Consider the following 19,172-nt stretch of genomic DNA (forward strand, 5'->3'; position numbering starts at 1 on the left):
ATATTAAGGGTGCTTATGTGGGTTTCCTTTTCATAAAACTTAAATTTTTATGTATGTACTAGGTCGGGTTGTAGGCCACACAAAAATTTGAAAAACACATGAAAAATATCATAATTTCACCGGGTTGGGTTGTCGGGCCACCACGTGGCAGCATTGTATTGGTGTTCAAATATAGAGCTACGTCCTAACTCCACACATAATAATTCGTATAAGATAGCTAGAGAAAAAATATCAAGAAAAGAAAGGGAAGAGGGATGAAGGGCGAGGGAGAGAGAGAGGGGGACAACATAGATTAAGGGAAGAGGGATGTAGGGAGAGGGCGAGTGAGCGAGGGACAACATAGATAAAGCAACCAAGAAGAGTGGAAGGAATTAGACAGGCGCGAAGATGCAAATCTGCAAACTGGAAGATTATCGGTCTTTTATCCTTTTTGGAAATGGAACTCCCCGATTAGGACTCGCGAAGGCATGTGAAGGTCCGTATGCTCTTTTGCTGCTTCATATTCTCGTGTTTTAATTCCCGCCCATTTCCACAGATGGAGAAATCTCTCCGATTAATTTTCCCGTTTCAACTATGGTTTCTGCATGCTAAGCTTTAGATGAAAGGTATGCTCTTTCATGCCCTAGAGGACGAGGTCTTTTTCTCGAATTGGACGAGGAAGAGCTCTTCCAAAGAGGGAGGAGAGCCCAGATCAGTTCTGGATAACCGAAGAAGCCCTAGCTCTCCGACTTCGACCTCAACCCCGACATGCTTCGATACAACCGGTGTGGCGGCGGTATTCGATGTGCCTGCCCATAAATGTCAGCAGGTTTCAGCCTCCTCCAACGGAGAATGGTCGTCGGAGTTGAAACCCATCACGATGTCGCTCGGAAGCGTGGAGGGTTGGGACTCCATGCTTTTAGAGCCTCCGGCGATCGAGACGGCCAAACTCCGCTCGCTGCACAGTTTCTCCCGCTGGTTCATGGTTGACTCCAATGCAGGCGCAAGGCTTGAAGGTACTGGGATAGGGCTTGAGATCCTAGATCCGGAATTTAGTTTCCAACACATTGGAGGAATGAGAGGCGATGGTTCTATTATTCCCGTGGTTCCTGATACACCGTCCAACTTACTCTCCAATTCTGGATTTACAAACAATTGCCTCAAAGCACCAGCCTTTGCAAACTCCAACTTCATCATCAACCAGAACCCTCATGAAAACTATATGCCTAAAACCTACTTGGGTGCTTGCGCCATGCCTATCGAGTATCCTAATGAGTCTGCTTGGCTGCAGCATGCTGTCATTGACCTGCTCTTTGAAGCGGCTGAGCTAGTGGAATCGGGAAACAACATTAGCGCCCAAAGGATATTGGCGCGGCTCAATCATCAGGTTCCGCCCCCCTACGGGAAGCCTTATATCCGCTCTGCATTCTACATCAAGGAAGCACTCCTCACCATTTTGAACAGAGGTGGTGAGCAATGCGGCTTCCGCCTTGCATCTCCACTTGACATCCTGCTCAAGCTTAGCGCTTACAAAGCCTTTGCTGAGATCTCCCCTATCCTTAAATTCATAAGCTTTTCATCCACCGAGCTTATTCTTGAGGAGCTAGCTGGCGCCAATATCATCCATATTATTGATTTTGATGTTGGAGTTGGTAGCCAATGGCCTGCACTCCTTCAAGAGCTATCAGAAAGGCGTTCTGCTGTCACAGGAGTGCCATTACAGCTTCGCATCACTGCCTTTTTCTCCATGTCTTCACATCACCAGCTTGAACTTCACTTAATTCAAGAAAACCTTAATTTTTTTGCTGCAAACCTGAATGTTCCCTTTGAGCTCAATTATCTTCCTATAGAATCGTTCGACCCTGCTGCAATAATTAGCTCTTCCTCGCATTCTGGTGAGGTCATTGCTGTGAACTTTGCATTTGGCTTTTGCAGTCACCACATATCAACTCACGCCCTTCTCCTCCTAATCAAGCAGCTTTCTCCTAAGATACTTATTTCAGCCAATCTTGGTTATGATTGGGGTGATCTTTCTTTCTCCCACCATGTCCTCCATTCCTTCCAGTCAAGCGCCGTTCTTCTCGACTCCATAGAAGAATCGGGAGTGTCTCCTGAAATCACTGATAGAATTGAGGGGTACTTGCTGCGACCATGGTTTAAAATTGCGCAATATGAGGCTCGCCTTTGCGCAATTCCAGTAAAAAACGCCTCGATGCTTACGCCTCGAGTTTTTTTTATGAGGCTTACGCCTCAACTTGGTTGAGGCCCGCCTTGAGCCCCGCCTTACCTCACTGGCAAGAGGCTTACGCCTCATGCTATATATATTAAAACTTACATAAATCTTGAAGTAAATGCCCGATATTGGACTCTATAGGAGAGGAAGAAGGGGAGAGAGCAGTTCATCATAATGATGATTCAAATGAAGAACCCCTTAATGATAACAGTGCTGATGACTTGTGAGTTCTTATGTGATATGTCATTGCTATTTATTTTTGGAAATTTGAATTATATGTTAATGAAAAAAATATTGGGATTTGAGAAAGATAGAATTTTGAGTTGAACTATATTTCATGTTGTCTTATTATTGAGATATTTTGATTTTACTTCATATCTTATGTTTTTCTTATGTTTTTTTTTATGTTTTATATTATTCACTCATTAGTATATAAAAAATTTATCATTTTATGTTTACGCAATCTATTGATTTTGAGGGTTACGCCTCAAAACGCCTTGAGGCTTACGCCTCTCCTCACGAATAAAAAACGCCTTAATACCCGAATATACAATTTTAAACATTGGCTGCGACCAACGATTGAGAGCTCAATATTTGGACGTTACCGAACTGGAGAGAAGTTTCTTCCTTGGAGGTCACTTTTTACTTCTGCTGGATTTGTACCAATGCAGTTCAGCAACTTTACCAAAACTCTGGCAGATTGTCTGTTAAAGAAGAGTCAAGTTAGAGGTTTTGAGGTAGAAAAACGCCAGGCTGCGATGATGCTGTCATGGCAGCAAGGAGAGATTGCTGTAGTCTCGGCATGGAGATGTTGATGAATTCTAACAGGCATGTAATCCTTTTTAGGGTTTCTGTGACAAAGGAAGGTCAGTTTAGTTGTCACATATATATGATACATGATCCTTTGCTAAAACTAAAGTCTAGGTCTGAGCTGGTGTTTCAGTTTCTATTTAGTCATTATATGGTAATTCTTTACATGGTAGTTGTATTTATGGTGCCTTGATGTTGTTGGATTTCTAGTTTCTGGCTCATTTTTCTGTAAACGTGGCATCAAGAAATGTTAATGACATTATTTCCGTGCACAAAGAAATCTGACTTTGGTTTTGCTTTTGGCATCCCAATTTGAACCATCTGGACAATACTTGTTAGTTGGTCAACTTTAGGTATGATATAAAACTGTATTGGTTTATGTTGATCAATTTTCAGTACAAATTATAATATCCGTAAATGAAAATCGTGTTCTCTATGCATTAGGCCCTTGCTAATGTGGGTTTTGTGGAAGGCTCGATGCATATATCTGCATTCCTTGGTCTTCTATGCATACTTCATATCTAGAATATAAACGTCAATTAGTGAACTCTTTATTGCTGAACATGGAAGTATCGATACAGTAGTTATGTTATAGTTAATGTGGCTGTAACATCTATTGATTGTAAGGTAGTGAAAAGTGGAATAAAATGTTTTGGACTTGTATGAAAGGATAGAAGTTACACCATAAGAAGGATAGATATAGTTTATTTTGAAGTGTTATGATAGAAAAGAGGCAGTCAAATGTGAGAGGATGAAAGTTATTGAGAAAGATTTTTATGAAACTAATTTAAACCCTTTCAAACCGTAGTAAATGCAAAATATGGATGTATAAAGTTGAACTTAATTTGTTTGGATAAAGCTGATGACGCTAACTATGATTTAAGCTAAAAAATAGATTTGCGGTTTAATGAGCATGAATATATGTTATAGTCACCAAGGTTTCTTGTGAGCATCTGAACTTCTTTGTGCCGTTGGATGAGCTGCTTTGACTGTTTCTCCTGACTCCTGCAGTTTTGCATTAATTCCTTATCATCAGAAGAATGAATGGCTTTTTTTTTGGGGTGCATAATTCTTTCATTAGGCCCCTCCTAAATTTGTGACCTCATTAAGATATTATTTCATGTGATGTTCTAATTGTATTGCACCATCTCCCATTCAATCTTTTATGCCTTATCTAGATGAATGATGATGTAATCTTGGGCAGGCTGTCTTCTTGTCCTTTTGTAGCATATGATTACAACTCATTCTGATGGGCTTATATTAGTTCTATAAACTGTCACCTCGCACCATGGTTTAAAATTGCGCAATATGAGGTTCGCCTTTGCGCAATTCCAGAAAAAACGCCTCGATGCTTACGCCTCGAGTTTTTTTTATGAGGCTTGCGCCTCAACTTGGTTGAGGCCCGCCTCGCCTCACTGGCATGAGGCTTACGCCTCATGCTATATATATTAAAACTTATATAAATCTTGAAGTAAATGCCCGACATTGGACTCTACAGGAGAGGAGGAAGGGAAGAGAGCAGTTCATCATAATGATGAGTCAAATGAAGAACCCCTTAGTGATGACAGTGCTGATGACTTATGAGTTCTTATGTGATATGTCATTGCTATTTATTTTTGGAAATTTGAATTATATGTTAATGAAAATAATACTGGGATTTGGAAAAGATAGAATTTTGAGTTGAACTATATTTCATGTTGTCTTATTATTGAGATATTTTAATTTCACTTCATATCTTATACTTTTTTATGTTTTATATTATTCACTCATTAGTATATAAAAAATTTATCATTTTCTATTTACGCAATCTTTTTATTTTGAGGCTTACGCCTCAAACGCCTTGAGGCTTACGCCTCGCCTCACGAATGAAAAACGTCTCAATACCCGAATACGCAATTTTAAACATTGCCTCGCACATGGCTTGCGTCATATTCTGTCATGGAGGCCTAATGTCCATTCTCTTCTGCATCAGCTCTTGTCTATTGGTTGGTGTCTGGTCATGAGTGCGATTAATTTATCTCTGTATGACATTTGTCAGCTAGGTGGGATAGTGCACTTCTCGTATAAACTAAGCTTCCAAGATTTTATCAACCTCTCGTTTGATTGCTTGCAGGTGACCGGGTGCAAAATTTTGTTTATTTTTGGATAACCAGCTTGCATGTTGGATTCACTTTGAATGAGTTCACGATAACTTCAAGGTCGATTTCAAACATGTCGGTTAGACTCCATGCAAAATATCTTAATTTTGACGTAGAAAATCTATGTACTTTTCCTTCTCTTCATCTAAAAAAAAGAAACCAAATCTATACAATTATGATGGGATACTTGTCTAATATAGATACACAAGTGGTTTCAAAGGATTATGCCACTTAATATTTTCATCATCTCAAATAACTATCAGTATATTTGCTCAAAATGTGTTGAGTGGCCTATATTACTTCTCTTGTTGAGGATCTCGTCATGGTAGTGGGAGTTGAAGAGGTAGGTTACTGCTCCTCTATTTCGTTCGCTACGAGGATGAATTATCCATCGTAGGCGCATTCTTACGCTTGCCATAAGTTTGCTCAAATTATTTCATGTGGGCATTGATGACTTCATTTGTTGATATCTACGCCTCTACACGATGAATTAAATCAGCATATAATTGAATTGTGTCTTGCATAAGAGACAAGTAAAAGGGACTAGGTCGGAGGCCTTTTAGGAAAACTCTTCTCAGTAACTTGAGATCTACCCTTAGAATTTGTTGGGCTTTGGTAGATATAATTGAAAGTACTCCTTAAGTGATTATCCTTCATTTTAGCGAATCTTAAAATAGTGAAAAGAATCTTTAACAATTCTTTGATTGACAACAAACTGTTTGAGGAACACCTTGGCTAGCTTGATGAACATGGTAATAGTTCAGTAGGAATATAATAGAATCATGTTTGAGTTTTCCCTTTGAGGGTAGTTGAAAAAATTTGGCAAGGGAGCACATTTGAGGCTCATTGGATATGCATGATGGTTCTATAGGGATCAATATGCTCATAAGGATCCGACATCCCATCATAAGAATTTATGTTTGGTTTTTTAAAGCTTGATGGAATGAGATATTGAAGGATGACTTTTGTTGTTGTTGATGACTCCTTAAAATCTCACTGATGAAGAGATGGCCTTCCACCTATTATTGGGAACTCTTTTCGAACGAGTCATCATAGTTCATGATGTAAAGCATTATGTGGGAGATCAACAACGTGAGGTCGAGTTAGGTCTTTGGTGACAACAGATGGAATGCGGGGTGGCCGACTTATGTGAGAAGGATGTATAGAGCTTGTTGTGTTGGCAAATTTGTAGTCTTGATATGATAGGGCATGCATCTTTGATTGAAGGAAAGGGGTGCTGCTTGAAATTGCTCAGGTCGGATGTCTCCTATTAGTGGCAGATTGTAATGGAGATGAATCTCCTCCTATTGTGCTAATATTAGTTGTTGAGTCTCTTGCAGAAGTTGAATGATCTTTCATCTTTCAGATACGATCTTATAGGGAATGTCCTGAAGTTCCTTCTCTAGCAGGGTTTCACCCACCAAGATAAAAATAGACAAATACTTCTCATCCCTGATTCATAGACTGATTCCTAAATTGGAGTGTGTTGGAGTGAGAGGCTCCCATATTACGATTGATATGCTTGTTAACCATTGAAGTAATGCTTAGGATAGTGGGATTAGAGTTCCAATAGACGACACTAAACTATTGCAGGCTAGAATATTTGCAGCGGTAAGTAGGAAAAACTTTCATCTTAACATTGCACAAGTATCTAACTCACAAATAAAGAGAAAAGAAGCACTAATTTTTTATGTGGAAAATCATGAAGGAAAAAATCACGGGGACATGCCCAGTTGAAATCAATACACTAGTGTTTAATAGATTATAAATTTTAGAAAACTTTTGAATTAAGATTCATGACTAACTTTAGAAATAGAAACACCCCGGAAGGATATTCAATTACTAGATCACATCTTTTTGATAATATTATTTTTGATTTTTGGAAAACTCGCATGTCCACCTTTTTATAATAAATTGATTATCGTATGTGGATGTTAATTCAAGATAGTTATTATGCACCTTTTAGATTGGTAAATTGTGTTAAAATTGAAGTTTCTTTTTTTTTTTGAATGCATTAATGATGATAGAGATTTAGCACAACTGAATACAAAAATGTCTGAACTATTTTTTCTGTGCTTTAAAATTTAAAGATTATATGCGTGTTTTCACTTTTACAATTGGTAAAGAGTTTTGGGACTAACTGTGCATTACTTATGAAGGAACAAAGGAAGTTAAATAATCTAGGTTGAACATTATTCTTTATGATTATGAACTTTTTCGCATGAAACTTACTGAATTTATTTATGAAATGTATACTTGGTTTACACAGATTATTATATCCTTACATGCTCTAGGAAGATAACTCATAAATTATGAAGAAGTTAACAAAATTCTGAGATGTTTACATTTTTTTGATACAAGAATTATTATCATTACTGAATCTAAAGATCTGAATGTTTATTCAGTTGATAAATTACTTGGATCACTCATTGCTTATGAGCAACAAGTGAACCAACGGCAACTTAATGTATTTGAGAAGAAAAAAGGAGAAAATTATAACCTTAAAGGCTAATGATTCTTACACTAATTTTTCTGGTTTAGAAAAGGATGATATTGTTTTAATAATTATGCAATTCAAGAGCTTCTTAAGAAAAAAGCAAAAACATCATTAGAAATGGAACAATGGTTAGAATAATAAAAGCTCTTAAGTTTTTTCTAATGTTATTTGTTTTGAATGCAGAAAGCCAAGGCACCTGATGTCTGATTGCCTAACTCTTAAAGCTCACTTAAGAAAGGAGAAGGGTGAATAAAAACCAAGGGTGAAGAAAAACCAAAGTTCAAGAAGGATAAAAAAGGATCCAAAAGGCTTTCTAGGCGGATTCAGCATCAAACTCCTTTGAAATTGAAGAAAAATAAGATGTAACAAACATGTGCTTAATGGCTGACGATTATCTTGATCACTCTGATCAAGAGGAGATATATGAGCTTACCTTTGACCTGCTATTTGAAGTTTTAAAAAAAAAAAAAAAAAAAATTAATTCAATTAGGAAGATCAAGAACTTACATGTTAGCCTCAAAGTTGATTTTTTAAATATATAGAAAGAGCATGAAATCTTAAGGAAAGATCATTCAACTCTAGATAGCAATCACAGGGTTTTATTAAATGAATTTGACTCTTTGAATAAAAAACATCTTGATTTAATTATAGAGAATGTTTCATTGAAAATATTACATGTTAAATTAGAAAATGCATACTAAAAGTTCATTAGGGATGTTAAACCCTAAAGAACTAGCCCAAGATTAACCAAGAGGGGTTAAAAATTTTTAAATAAAAAAAAAATCTTTTTGATCTTTTTAAATATTTTAAAATAAAATAATAACTCTTGATGCAGAAGAAAAATAATGTTCACAATAGTAATATGATAAGATATTTCATTCTCAGAACAAATAATAGGAAAAGTGTGAAAGTAAAATGCGGTGAAAATAATAAGAAAGAACACACTTAATTTTATAGTATTTCAATCAAATCTGACCTACATCCATTTCTTGGAGACTTCCTCTTCAAGTATTGCACTAAACTGAAATAACTTTCATTTTGCTCCCACGACAAGATGGATAAGCCTTTACAAAATCTTTCCACCGACACGATGAGGCAGAAAACCTTAAATACTTTTTTACCCACCTATTGAAGGAAGAGAACTTTAAAATCTTTTTGCTCCCTCCTAGAGTAGGTAGAGAACCTGGATTTAATGCTAAAGACGATCTTCCCAGAGCTACCAAGGAACTAATGGAGTAACTCGAAGAAGATGATGAACACCTTGCATGAAGTAACCTTTGTGATTCCCTCACAAACTCTCCATCACAAGGATCTTTCTCTCTTAAGCTCTCCCTCTTCCTCTAAGCTCCTTCATTTCGAATTGCTTACTCATTATTCTTGAGAATTCATCACATGCATTTTTATTAGAAGATTCAATCATCAACATAAATTTGAACAGTAAGTAATTCATTTCCTACTTTTCTAAAAAATAAGGTTGTATCTATGCTCCCCTTAATAAAATTCTTTCTATTAGGAATGTGCTTAGCCTTTCGTATCATGCCTTGGGTGCTTGTTTAAGTTTATATAATACATTTTTTTAATTTAAACACATGCTTGAAAAATTGTGAATTTTTAAAGCTTGAGGGTTGTTCAACGTACACATCTTCCTTTATTATCCCATTCAAAAAAGAACTCTTAACATCCATTTGATATAGTTTGAATCCCTTAAAATAAATAAAGGCTATTAGTACTCTAATATCTTCCAATCTAGTTACAGGGGTTAAAGTCTCTTCATAATCAATCTATTCTATTTGATTATATCCTTTAGCTACCAATCTTGTCTTATTCCTCACTACTACTCCAAAATCATTCATTTTATTTTTGAAAATCTATTTTGTTCCAACCGCACTCTATTCCTTATGTCTTCCAAGTAGCTCCTAAATATCATTCATTATAAATTGATTCAGTTATTCTTGCATGGTTAAGATCCATAATTCATCAGATAAGACTTGATTTTAGTTGGTGGGTTCAATCATTAAAATAAAGACATAGTGGTTTACCTCTTTTTTAAGTCCATGCTTAGTTCTAATACCTTCAGATGGATCTCATAAGATCAGTTCTTTAGGATGACTCAAAAAATATCTCCATCCTTTTGGCAAAGTATTTTAAGGCTTCATTCATTCCTCCAAATTTGTAGATTCTAATCATTGGGCGACTTATACAACCTCCTCTTCTTCTACCTGAGATTCTTCAGAATTATCAGATTTATCAAACACAACATGAGAAGTCTCCTCAACTACTAGTGTTCTTTTATTAAAAATTTTATAAGATTTCCCAACACTTAAGTAACTTAGGAATACTCCATCATATTTTAGATAAAATTTTTCTAGTTGAGACTTCTTATTATTTAGAACAAACACTTTACATCTAAAGACATGGAAGTGAGAGAGGTTGGGTGTCATACCCTTAAGAATTTCATAGAATGTCTTGTTTAGTTTGGATCTAAAATTCACTCCATTCATAACATAATAGGCTGTATTCATCGCTTCTGCCCAAAAATATTTTGGAAGTGAGTATTCAGCTAACATGGCTCTAGTGACTTCGACAGGGTCATATTCTTCCTTTCAACTATCCTGTTCTGTTAAGAGGTCCTAGAAGCTGAAAAGTTGTGGTCTATCCCTTGCTCATTACAAAAAGATTCAAAATTTTTATTCTCAAATTCTCCATCATGATCATTATGAATTTTCTTAATTTCACAACTTAGCTTCCCCTGAATCGAAGTGAAAAAAGACTTAACACTCCTCAAATAATTCACTTTTATGAGATAAGAATCTAATTTAAGTAAATCTCAAATAATCACCGACAATTACATACCCAAAGACTTTTCCTCCTAAGCTTGTAGTGTTGACGGGTCAGAAGAGATCCTTGGGTAGGACTTCGAAGGGTTTGCTAGTGGAAATATCTTTGTTTGAGGGGAAGGAGGGTTTGACTTGCTTTCCTAACTATCAAACATGACACAGGTGATCTTAGTGAACTTTAGTTTTGGTATTCGTCTCACAAAGTCTTTTTGGGTGATCTTTCTAAGACTTTTTATATTAACATGACACAATCTCCTATGCCACAACTAATATTCATCAACAACAATTTTTAAGCAATGAGTAATGTTAGATTTAATACAATTTAAATCTAGCTTGTAGATATTATTGATCATTTTTTTCATACAAAACTATGTTATTATTCAAGCTTATTATGTAGCTGGCACAGATAAATTTTATGCTGAAGCTTTTATCACAAAATTAGCTGATGCTGAGTAAGTTATGTTTCAAGCCATCAACTAGTAAAATATTTGCAATGATGAAATTTTTTGAGTTGCTAATTATACCTGACCCCACTAATCTCATGGTGGTGTTGTCTCCAAGTGTTACTTTGCCTCCTACCCTTACCTCCAACAAAATAAATTGATTTGCATCTTCAGTCATATGTTTTGAACATTCGTTGTCCATTTACCACATGCTCTCACGAGGCCATCTATGATATGTTAGATTTGGAAACTCAAATAGGTTTGAGTCACATCTTATGAAAAGAAGAATGATATACATGCATGTTATGCTGTGAATTTTGAACTTCAGGTCTCCACACTAAATATGTTCTATGGTGAATGGTGCATGTGTGGGAGATATGTTATAGCATGCCACAAGAAAAATATTTAACACTAGAAAAATAATTTATTAATCTGCTCATGTTATAGTGCCTCTTCCTAAGTTTGAATGATAAATGCTGATATGATGGATTATGAAACTCAAGCATTGTGGGTGGTTTTTTATTTTCTTTGAATGCAGTTAATTTAGCTTCTAAAAGGTTATTTGTATTTTCAAAAATTGTATTTTCTATTCTCAAAGCATGCTTCTTACTATCTAAATCAGTTATAAGAGTATCTAAGTCATTATATGCATTTTCTAGCTCAACATGTAAATTTTTCAAGGAATCATGCTCATTTATTAAATCAAGATGCTTTTTATTCAATTCATCAAATTCATTAAGGTCATAAGATTGCTATCTAAAGTGGAATGATCTTTTGTCAGGCACTCATACTCTTTTTGTAAAGTTAAAATTAATTTTAAGACCAGCATGCAGTTTCTTGAGCTTCCTATATGAAGAATGATTTTTTTTTTTCAAAAACTTCAAATAATTGATCGTAAGTAAGCTCACATACCTCTTCTTGATTAGAGTGATCAAGATGTTCATCAGCCATTAAATGCATGTTTGTTACATCATCTTCAGCTTCAATTTCAGAGTAATCTGATGCTGAGTCCGCCCATAAAGCTTTGTGGATCATTTTTCTTGTCCTACTTCATTGAGTTTTTAAAAAATGAAATGGTATATTATAAAAAAAGAGTTGGTCTAATGATTGAATAACCTTCCACGGTGTTTTTATTTCCAATGTTAGCCATGGATCAAAATTCAGAAGTTTTCTAAAAGTTCATTTTATAAATCTAGCTCTGATAACTCTTGAAAGATCGTGAGTGTTAAACCTAAAGAACTAACTCGAGGCTAACCAAGAGGGGGTGGGTGAATTGATAATTTTAAAAATTCTTAAATAAAAAGAAAATCTTTTAGATCTTTTTAAATATTTTAAAATAAAATAATAACTCTTGATACAAAAGAAAAATAATATTCACAATAGCAATATGATAAGATATTTCAATGTTAGAACAAATCATAGAAAAAGTGCAGAAATAAAATGCGGTGAAAATAATAAGAAAGAACACACCGAGTTTTATATTGGTTCGGTGAAATTTGACTTACGTCCACTCCTTAAAGACTCTCTCTTCAAGTATTACACTAAACTGGAGTGACTCTCCTTTTACTCTCATAATAAGGCAGAGAAGTTTTTACAAAATCTTTCCACCGACATAATGATGCAGAAAACTTTGAATCCTTTTTTCACCCACCTGATGAAGACAAAGAACCTGTGAATCTTTTTACTCCCTCATGGAGTAGGTAGAGAATCTGGATCTAATATTGAAGATGATCTCCCCGGAGCTACTAAAGAATCAGTGGAGCAGCTCGAAGAAGACGACGAACACCTTGCACAGAGTAACCTTTGTGATTCCCTCACAAGCTCTCTCTCATAAGGATCTCTCTCTCACTCTCAAGCTCTCCCTCTTCCTTCTCTAAGCTACCTCTTGGATCAACTCCAAAGCAAATGATTAACCTAAGGATTAATACCTTTACTTAAATAGAGTGACTCCAAATGAAACCTTAATTTTTAATTTTGTGCAGCTGGTCGTCCTAGACGATCGACAGATCGTCATGTACGATTATTACAAAATAGCTCTATTAGTTATGATGATCACCTTTATTCTATACGATCAATATTAGTATTTGTACAGATCGTCTAGTACGATCTTGCGATCGTCTAGTACAATCTTGCTATCGTCTAGGAAGATTAGTTCGACATATCATATTGATCGACAATTACGCCATTGGACAATGTGTTGCAATCTCCATATTGTCTTGAAAACATCTCAGGACATCCAGGACGATCCTCCATGACGATTAGAGTAAAGTTATGGATTTTCATTTAAATCATCTAGTACGATCCATATGGATCATCCTGTATAATTTTATTGAACAATTTAACCATAATTACTCTCGTAATCACCGAATAAATTTAGGTATGATTGTCAAAAATCGTCCACGACAGTGTATGATTAGAACAAAATTTGGAACTTAAAACATTACCTAAATTATGATTGAAGTCTGTTTTCATCTTTTGCTAATCGTCCCAGACGATATGTATCATCTAGTATGATTAGTTTAATGACTTGTAATAAGCCGGATTCCCTAATCATGATATCTATTTTTAAACTAATCATCCATGACGATCGTGTATCGTCATGTAAGATTTAGTCAAAATTAAAAAAAGCCCCAAGTTAGTAAATTTCTCCCCCTAAGTGTGTGTTTGCAAGGTTGCTTAGCTTGGGGTTCACCATATTCAAGATTTGACTCAAGAAAGGTTAAAAATATATTGATATGAAATTATAAGGTTACTCAACCCTAATATACCTGATCTTGAGCTTATTTGTTTTGTAAGTGATTTTTGTGGACCTGAAAAGTTAGTAAATAGGGTAAACAAAATAGATATTCAATAATAGCAGTGGTAAAGAATCAATAATTTTATTATCATCAAAATCAAAAAAATTGGATCCAAATTCACAACACATATAAGAACTTAGATACTCTTACATCTAATTTAGATAGTAAGGTGCATGCATTGAAATTAGAAAATTCAATTCTTAAAAGTACAAATAAGTTTTTAGAAACTAAATTAACTGCTTTCAAGGAAAATAAAAAATCACATACATTGGAAGAGTTTCATAATCCATCACATCAACATACATTATTCAAACCTAAGAAAAAGCACCATAATCCAAAAAGTTCAATAAATTCTCTTCCTGGTGTTAGATATTTTTTTATGGCATGTTAGAACATATCGCCCTTACTTGCATCATTCGCGATAGTGCATATTTGGTGTGGAGACCAAAACTTTAAAATTCATGGCATAACATGCATGCATTTCATTCTTCTTTCCATAAGATGGGACCCAAACTTATTTATGTTTCCAAATTTGACATCTGATGATTTTGTAGGTGTGCTATCATAAAAGGTCTCGTAAGAGCATGCTATACCTAGATAGTGGATGTTCAAGGCATATGATTGAAGTGTAGACTCAATTCTTGGGGAGCTAGGTGGTTATCACTGGCTGGTAGAATTTTACTCATCATAACAGCCTACTCGAACATGATTTCTTACCAGGTAGCTCACTCTCTCATTCCTAAAAGCATTTTGCTGAAAATAGACAAATTATGTAGGAATTTCTTGTGGCACAAAGAAAAAGGCAAATAAGGTTTGCACTATATTGCTTGGAACACTCTTTGTCTACCCACCAGCTTAGGGGGGTTTGGCATCCATGGAGCAGCGGAGAGACAGGGTCCATTAAGATCGAGAATGGCGTGGATGTTTTTACAGAACAAAAATTCTATGCTCTTTAAAATTCTCTATAAAAAATTTGGAGACAAAATATGGGATGAAGGCATGAAGAGAAGAGCTACAACTGCTTGGAAGATTATCAAAGATGGAATTAATTATCTAGAAATAATTGTTAGATGGCAGGTAAATAATGGTCGCAGTATCAATATTTTTGATGACAATTGGATTTTAGATAGATGCCTCGTTAAATGGCATGCTAAGAGCAACACTATTGATATTGCAGATAAGAAGGTGTCCTTTCGTATGGATGTGGATGGTAATTGGAATTTAGATAAATTATCTGGATTCTTTTCTGAAGATATGATAGAGCTTATACAACAAATGGAAAATGGGGTGAACAACAGTGAATACAGGATTGAATTGATTTGTACCAATACAGGGAAAACTATTTCAGCTTTATGTGCGAAAGCTAACAATTTACAGCTTGATAGTAAATACAATATTCATAAGTGGCTGAAAAAACTAAAATTGAACCATAAAGTTTATCTTTTCTGGTGGAGAGCTTTGAATGGTGCATTACCAATGAATGAATGGTTATGTTATAGAAGACTTGCTAACACCTCTACTTGTCCTAGAGGCTGTCATGAGAATGAAGACACAGAACATGTTATCATTAAGTGCAGCAAATTGACGGATTTATTATAGAAACTGAGAAGTTGTGGATTGAATGTCCCTTCCTTTCAAAATCTTGATGACTGTATTATGGAAATAAAACATAATGCTGATAAGGGCCTTGCTAAGATCTATGTTTTGGCAGTTTACTATAGCTGGAGATCACAGAACATGGTCAAGCACGGTAATTCAAAAATTCCCATTGCTTACGCAGTTGCAGAAATTATTTCCCACGTTTCTTACCACCAGTTAGATCCAATCGAGAAGAACTGGAACACCAACCAGCCTTTGCTGTCCAAATCTTGGTGTCCCCTCCTGATGGTTGGATGAAGCTGAACGTAGATGCAGCTCTTTCTTGAAATAACATGGCTGGAATAGCAAGTTTACTAAGAGATTGCAAAGGTAGAATGATATGTGCTTATGGTAGAAAGTTAATTCATTGGGACATAACATATATGGAACTCAAAGCTATTATCTCATTTGAAAAATACATTCAAGATTGGTTTTGTGAATACAAAGGAATAATCATTGACGGAGACAATGTGAATATCATAAAAATGCTCCAAGACACGATCAACATGAAGACCAAAAAAGGTACGAATTCGGACCTTTCATTCTTACAAGTTTTCAACAACGTCATTTTCCTTTTTGCTCCTTGAGATTGTAATAAAACGGTTGATTTTTGTGCCAAGTTTGCTTTGTCAGGGAACTTTTTTTGGGACTCTTTTGTTGAAACAGATCTTCCAACAAGTTTTTTAAACTTGTTTAGGAAGGACTGCCCATTGTAATTTCTTTTTTCTCATTAATGCATTATGCATCCTCTATTCAAAAAAAAAAAAGGCATATGATTGAAGATACAGACTAATTCATATCGCTAGAGGCAAGGTAACACTTAGAGATAATACCACCAGGAGAGTGGTGAGGTCAAATATAATTGGCAACTCTAAAAATTTCATTATTAAAAATATTTTATTAGTAGATGTCTTAAAATATAACATACGTAGCATCAGTCAACTCTGTGATAAAGGCGTCAGCATACAATTTTTATCTGCCAGCTGTATAATAAGTTTAAATAATAACGTTGTGTTGCAGGAAAAAAATATTAATAATGTCTACATTCGTGATTTAAATAACAATTAAATATGACACAACTTCTTCCTTAAAAATAATTGTTGATGAATCTTGGTTGTGACATAGGAGATTGTGGCATGCAATTATGAAAAGCCTTAGAAATATCGCCCAAAAAGACTTAGTGAGAGGAATACCTAAACTAGAGTTCACTAAGAAACACTTGTGTAAGGCATGCTAGTTAGGAAAGCAAATCTAATCCTCCTTCCCCTCAATCAAAGATATTACCACTAGCAAATCCTTAGGAGTCCTTCATATGGATCTCTTTGGATCTGTCAATACTACAAGCCAAGGAGAGAAATTATTTATATATGTGATTATTGACGATTATTCGAGGTCTATTTGGGTTAAATTCCTATATAATAAAAGTGAATTATTTGATAAATTTATGTCTTTTTCCACTTAGATTCAGGGGAAGTTAGGTTGTGAAAGTCTAATCATTCATAGCGATTACATTGGAGAATTTAAGAATGATAAATTTGAATCTTTCTGTAAGGAGCAAATGTTAGATCACAACTTTTTAGATCCTAGAATCCCTCAACAAATTGAGGTAGCTGAAAGAAAGAATAGGACCCTAATGGAAGCCCCTGGAGCTATATTAGTTGAATACTCATTTTCTAAATACTTTTGGGCAGAAGTCGTGAATACAACTTATTATGTTTTGAATAGAGTGAATGTTAGATCTAAGCTGAGCAAGATACTCTATGAGATTCTAAAGGGTAGCACACCTAACCTCTCTCACCTTCATAGTTTTGGATGTAAAGTGTTCATTCTGAATAATGAGAAATCTCTATTAGGAAAATTTTGCCCCAAGTTTGATAAAGGAGTGTTTCTAGGTTACTCAAGTATTGTGAATTCCTATAGAATTTTTTATAAAAGAACACTGGTAGTTGGGAAGATCACTCATATTATATTTGATGAATCAGATAATTCTGGAGGGTCTAGGATAGGCGAAGAGGAGGTTTTAGAAGTCACCCAAGAATTAGAATCTACAAATATGATGGAATGGGTAGAATTTGAAAATACACTGTCTAGAGAATAGATATATTCTTCAAGTCCTCCTAAAAACTTATATTAGAAGATTCATCTGAATGTGTTAGAACTATGCATAAACATAGAAAAGAGGTTAACTACTCTACCTTCATTTCAATGACAAAACCCACTAATCTAAATCAAGTCTTATATGATGAATTATGGATTTTAACTTTACAAGAAGAATTGAATCAATTTGTAAGGAATAATATTTAGGAGCTAGTTGAAAGACCGAAGAACTAGAGTGTCGTTGGAACTAAATATGTTTTTAAAAATAAAATGAATTATTTTGGTATAGTAGAGATAAATAAGGCAAGATTAATAGCTAAGTGGTATAACTAAATAGAATGGATTGATTTTGAAGAGACATTTGCCTCTTAGCTACATTGAAAGTCATTAGAGTGTCTTTCTTAAAGGGGTAAAAGAAAATGTGTATGTTGAACAACCCCTATGTTTTAAAAATTTATAATTTTCTAATCTCATATATAAATTAAAAAAAGGTATTATATGGACTAAACAAGCACCAAGGGTATGACATGAAAGGCTAAACACATTACTATTAGAAAAAAATATTTGTTATAGGGAGTATAGACATTATCCTATTTCTAAGAAAGGTAGAAGATGAATTACTGATTGTCTAAATTTATGTTGAAATTTTGTTTTGATACTCTGATTAAAGCCTTTGTGATGAGTTTTCAAAAATAATGAGTAAAAAAATTTAGATGAGTATGATGGGAGAATTGACTTACTTTTTGGAATTTAAATCAGACAAAAGAATGATGAAAGTTTCATTAGTAAATTAAAATATATTATGGAAATCTTTAAAAAATATGAAATGGATAAAGTCAAGCCAATTAACACTCCAATGAGTTCTATTGTTTAGTTAGATAAGGATTCAAATGAAAAATCTGTTGATAAAAAAAATACAAGAATAATTTGACCACTTATTTAATTGACTGTTAGCATACATGATATTATGTTTACCATTTTTCTTTGTGTTAGATTTCAAGTTGATTCAATAGAGTCACACTTGACTGTTGTTAAGAGAATCATTAGATATCTCTTAGTGACCCAAGACTTAGGAATCTGGTGCCCTAGGCCTGGTGCCCTAGGCATAGCACATCCTTTGAAATCATAAGATATTCTTATTCAAATTTTATAGGATACTGATTTGATAGGAAATAACACTTTTAGAGTATGTCAATTCATAGAACAATCACTCATTTTCTGCTCTAGTAGAAAATAGAACTCAGTTGTCCTGTCCACTACTGAAGCTGAGTAGATATCTAGAAGTTGTGTGGCCCAGATCCTTTAGTTAAAGCAATAAATTCTTAATATAGGATTACTTGTATGCACAATTTTAATCTTATGTTATGACATTAGTGCCATTTACATCTCAAATAATCCAATCCAACACTTCATGACCAAACACATTGACATAAATCATCACTTCATTAGGGACCATGTTACTAAAAGAGACATAGAGCTACATTTTGTAGCTGCTGAAAATCAACTTACTGATATCTTTACAAAATCACTGACATTTAAAACTTTCAACATCTTAAGAATCAGATTAGGTGTAATAAATTTTAATGTATGAAATTTTTTGCTTTATGTTTTCTTATGTTTTTATTTTTGTTTTATTTTTCATGTCTATTTTTATTTATGTATTTTTGTTTTATTTTTCATTTTTAATTATTTTTCCTTTAGT

General features: G+C 34.5%; 1 protein-coding gene across 1 annotated transcript; it reads left to right on the forward strand.

Moving 5' to 3' along the window:
• The first annotated feature begins 230 nt into the window (after window positions 1-230).
• LOC110111052 (scarecrow-like protein 6) lies at window positions 231-3,269 on the forward strand. The gene is made up of 2 exons (XM_028692998.1): window positions 231-2,237; window positions 2,768-3,269. Exons 1-2 carry the CDS (start codon window positions 599-601, stop codon window positions 3,025-3,027), a joined length of 1,899 nt encoding a protein of 632 aa, XP_028548831.1. The 5' UTR covers window positions 231-598; the 3' UTR covers window positions 3,028-3,269.
• The last annotated feature ends 15,903 nt before the right edge of the window (window positions 3,270-19,172 follow it).

Source organism: Dendrobium catenatum, unplaced genomic scaffold (assembly GCF_001605985.2).
Source record: "Dendrobium catenatum unplaced genomic scaffold, ASM160598v2 fragScaff_scaffold_211, whole genome shotgun sequence".
NCBI lineage: Eukaryota > Viridiplantae > Streptophyta > Magnoliopsida > Asparagales > Orchidaceae > Dendrobium > Dendrobium catenatum.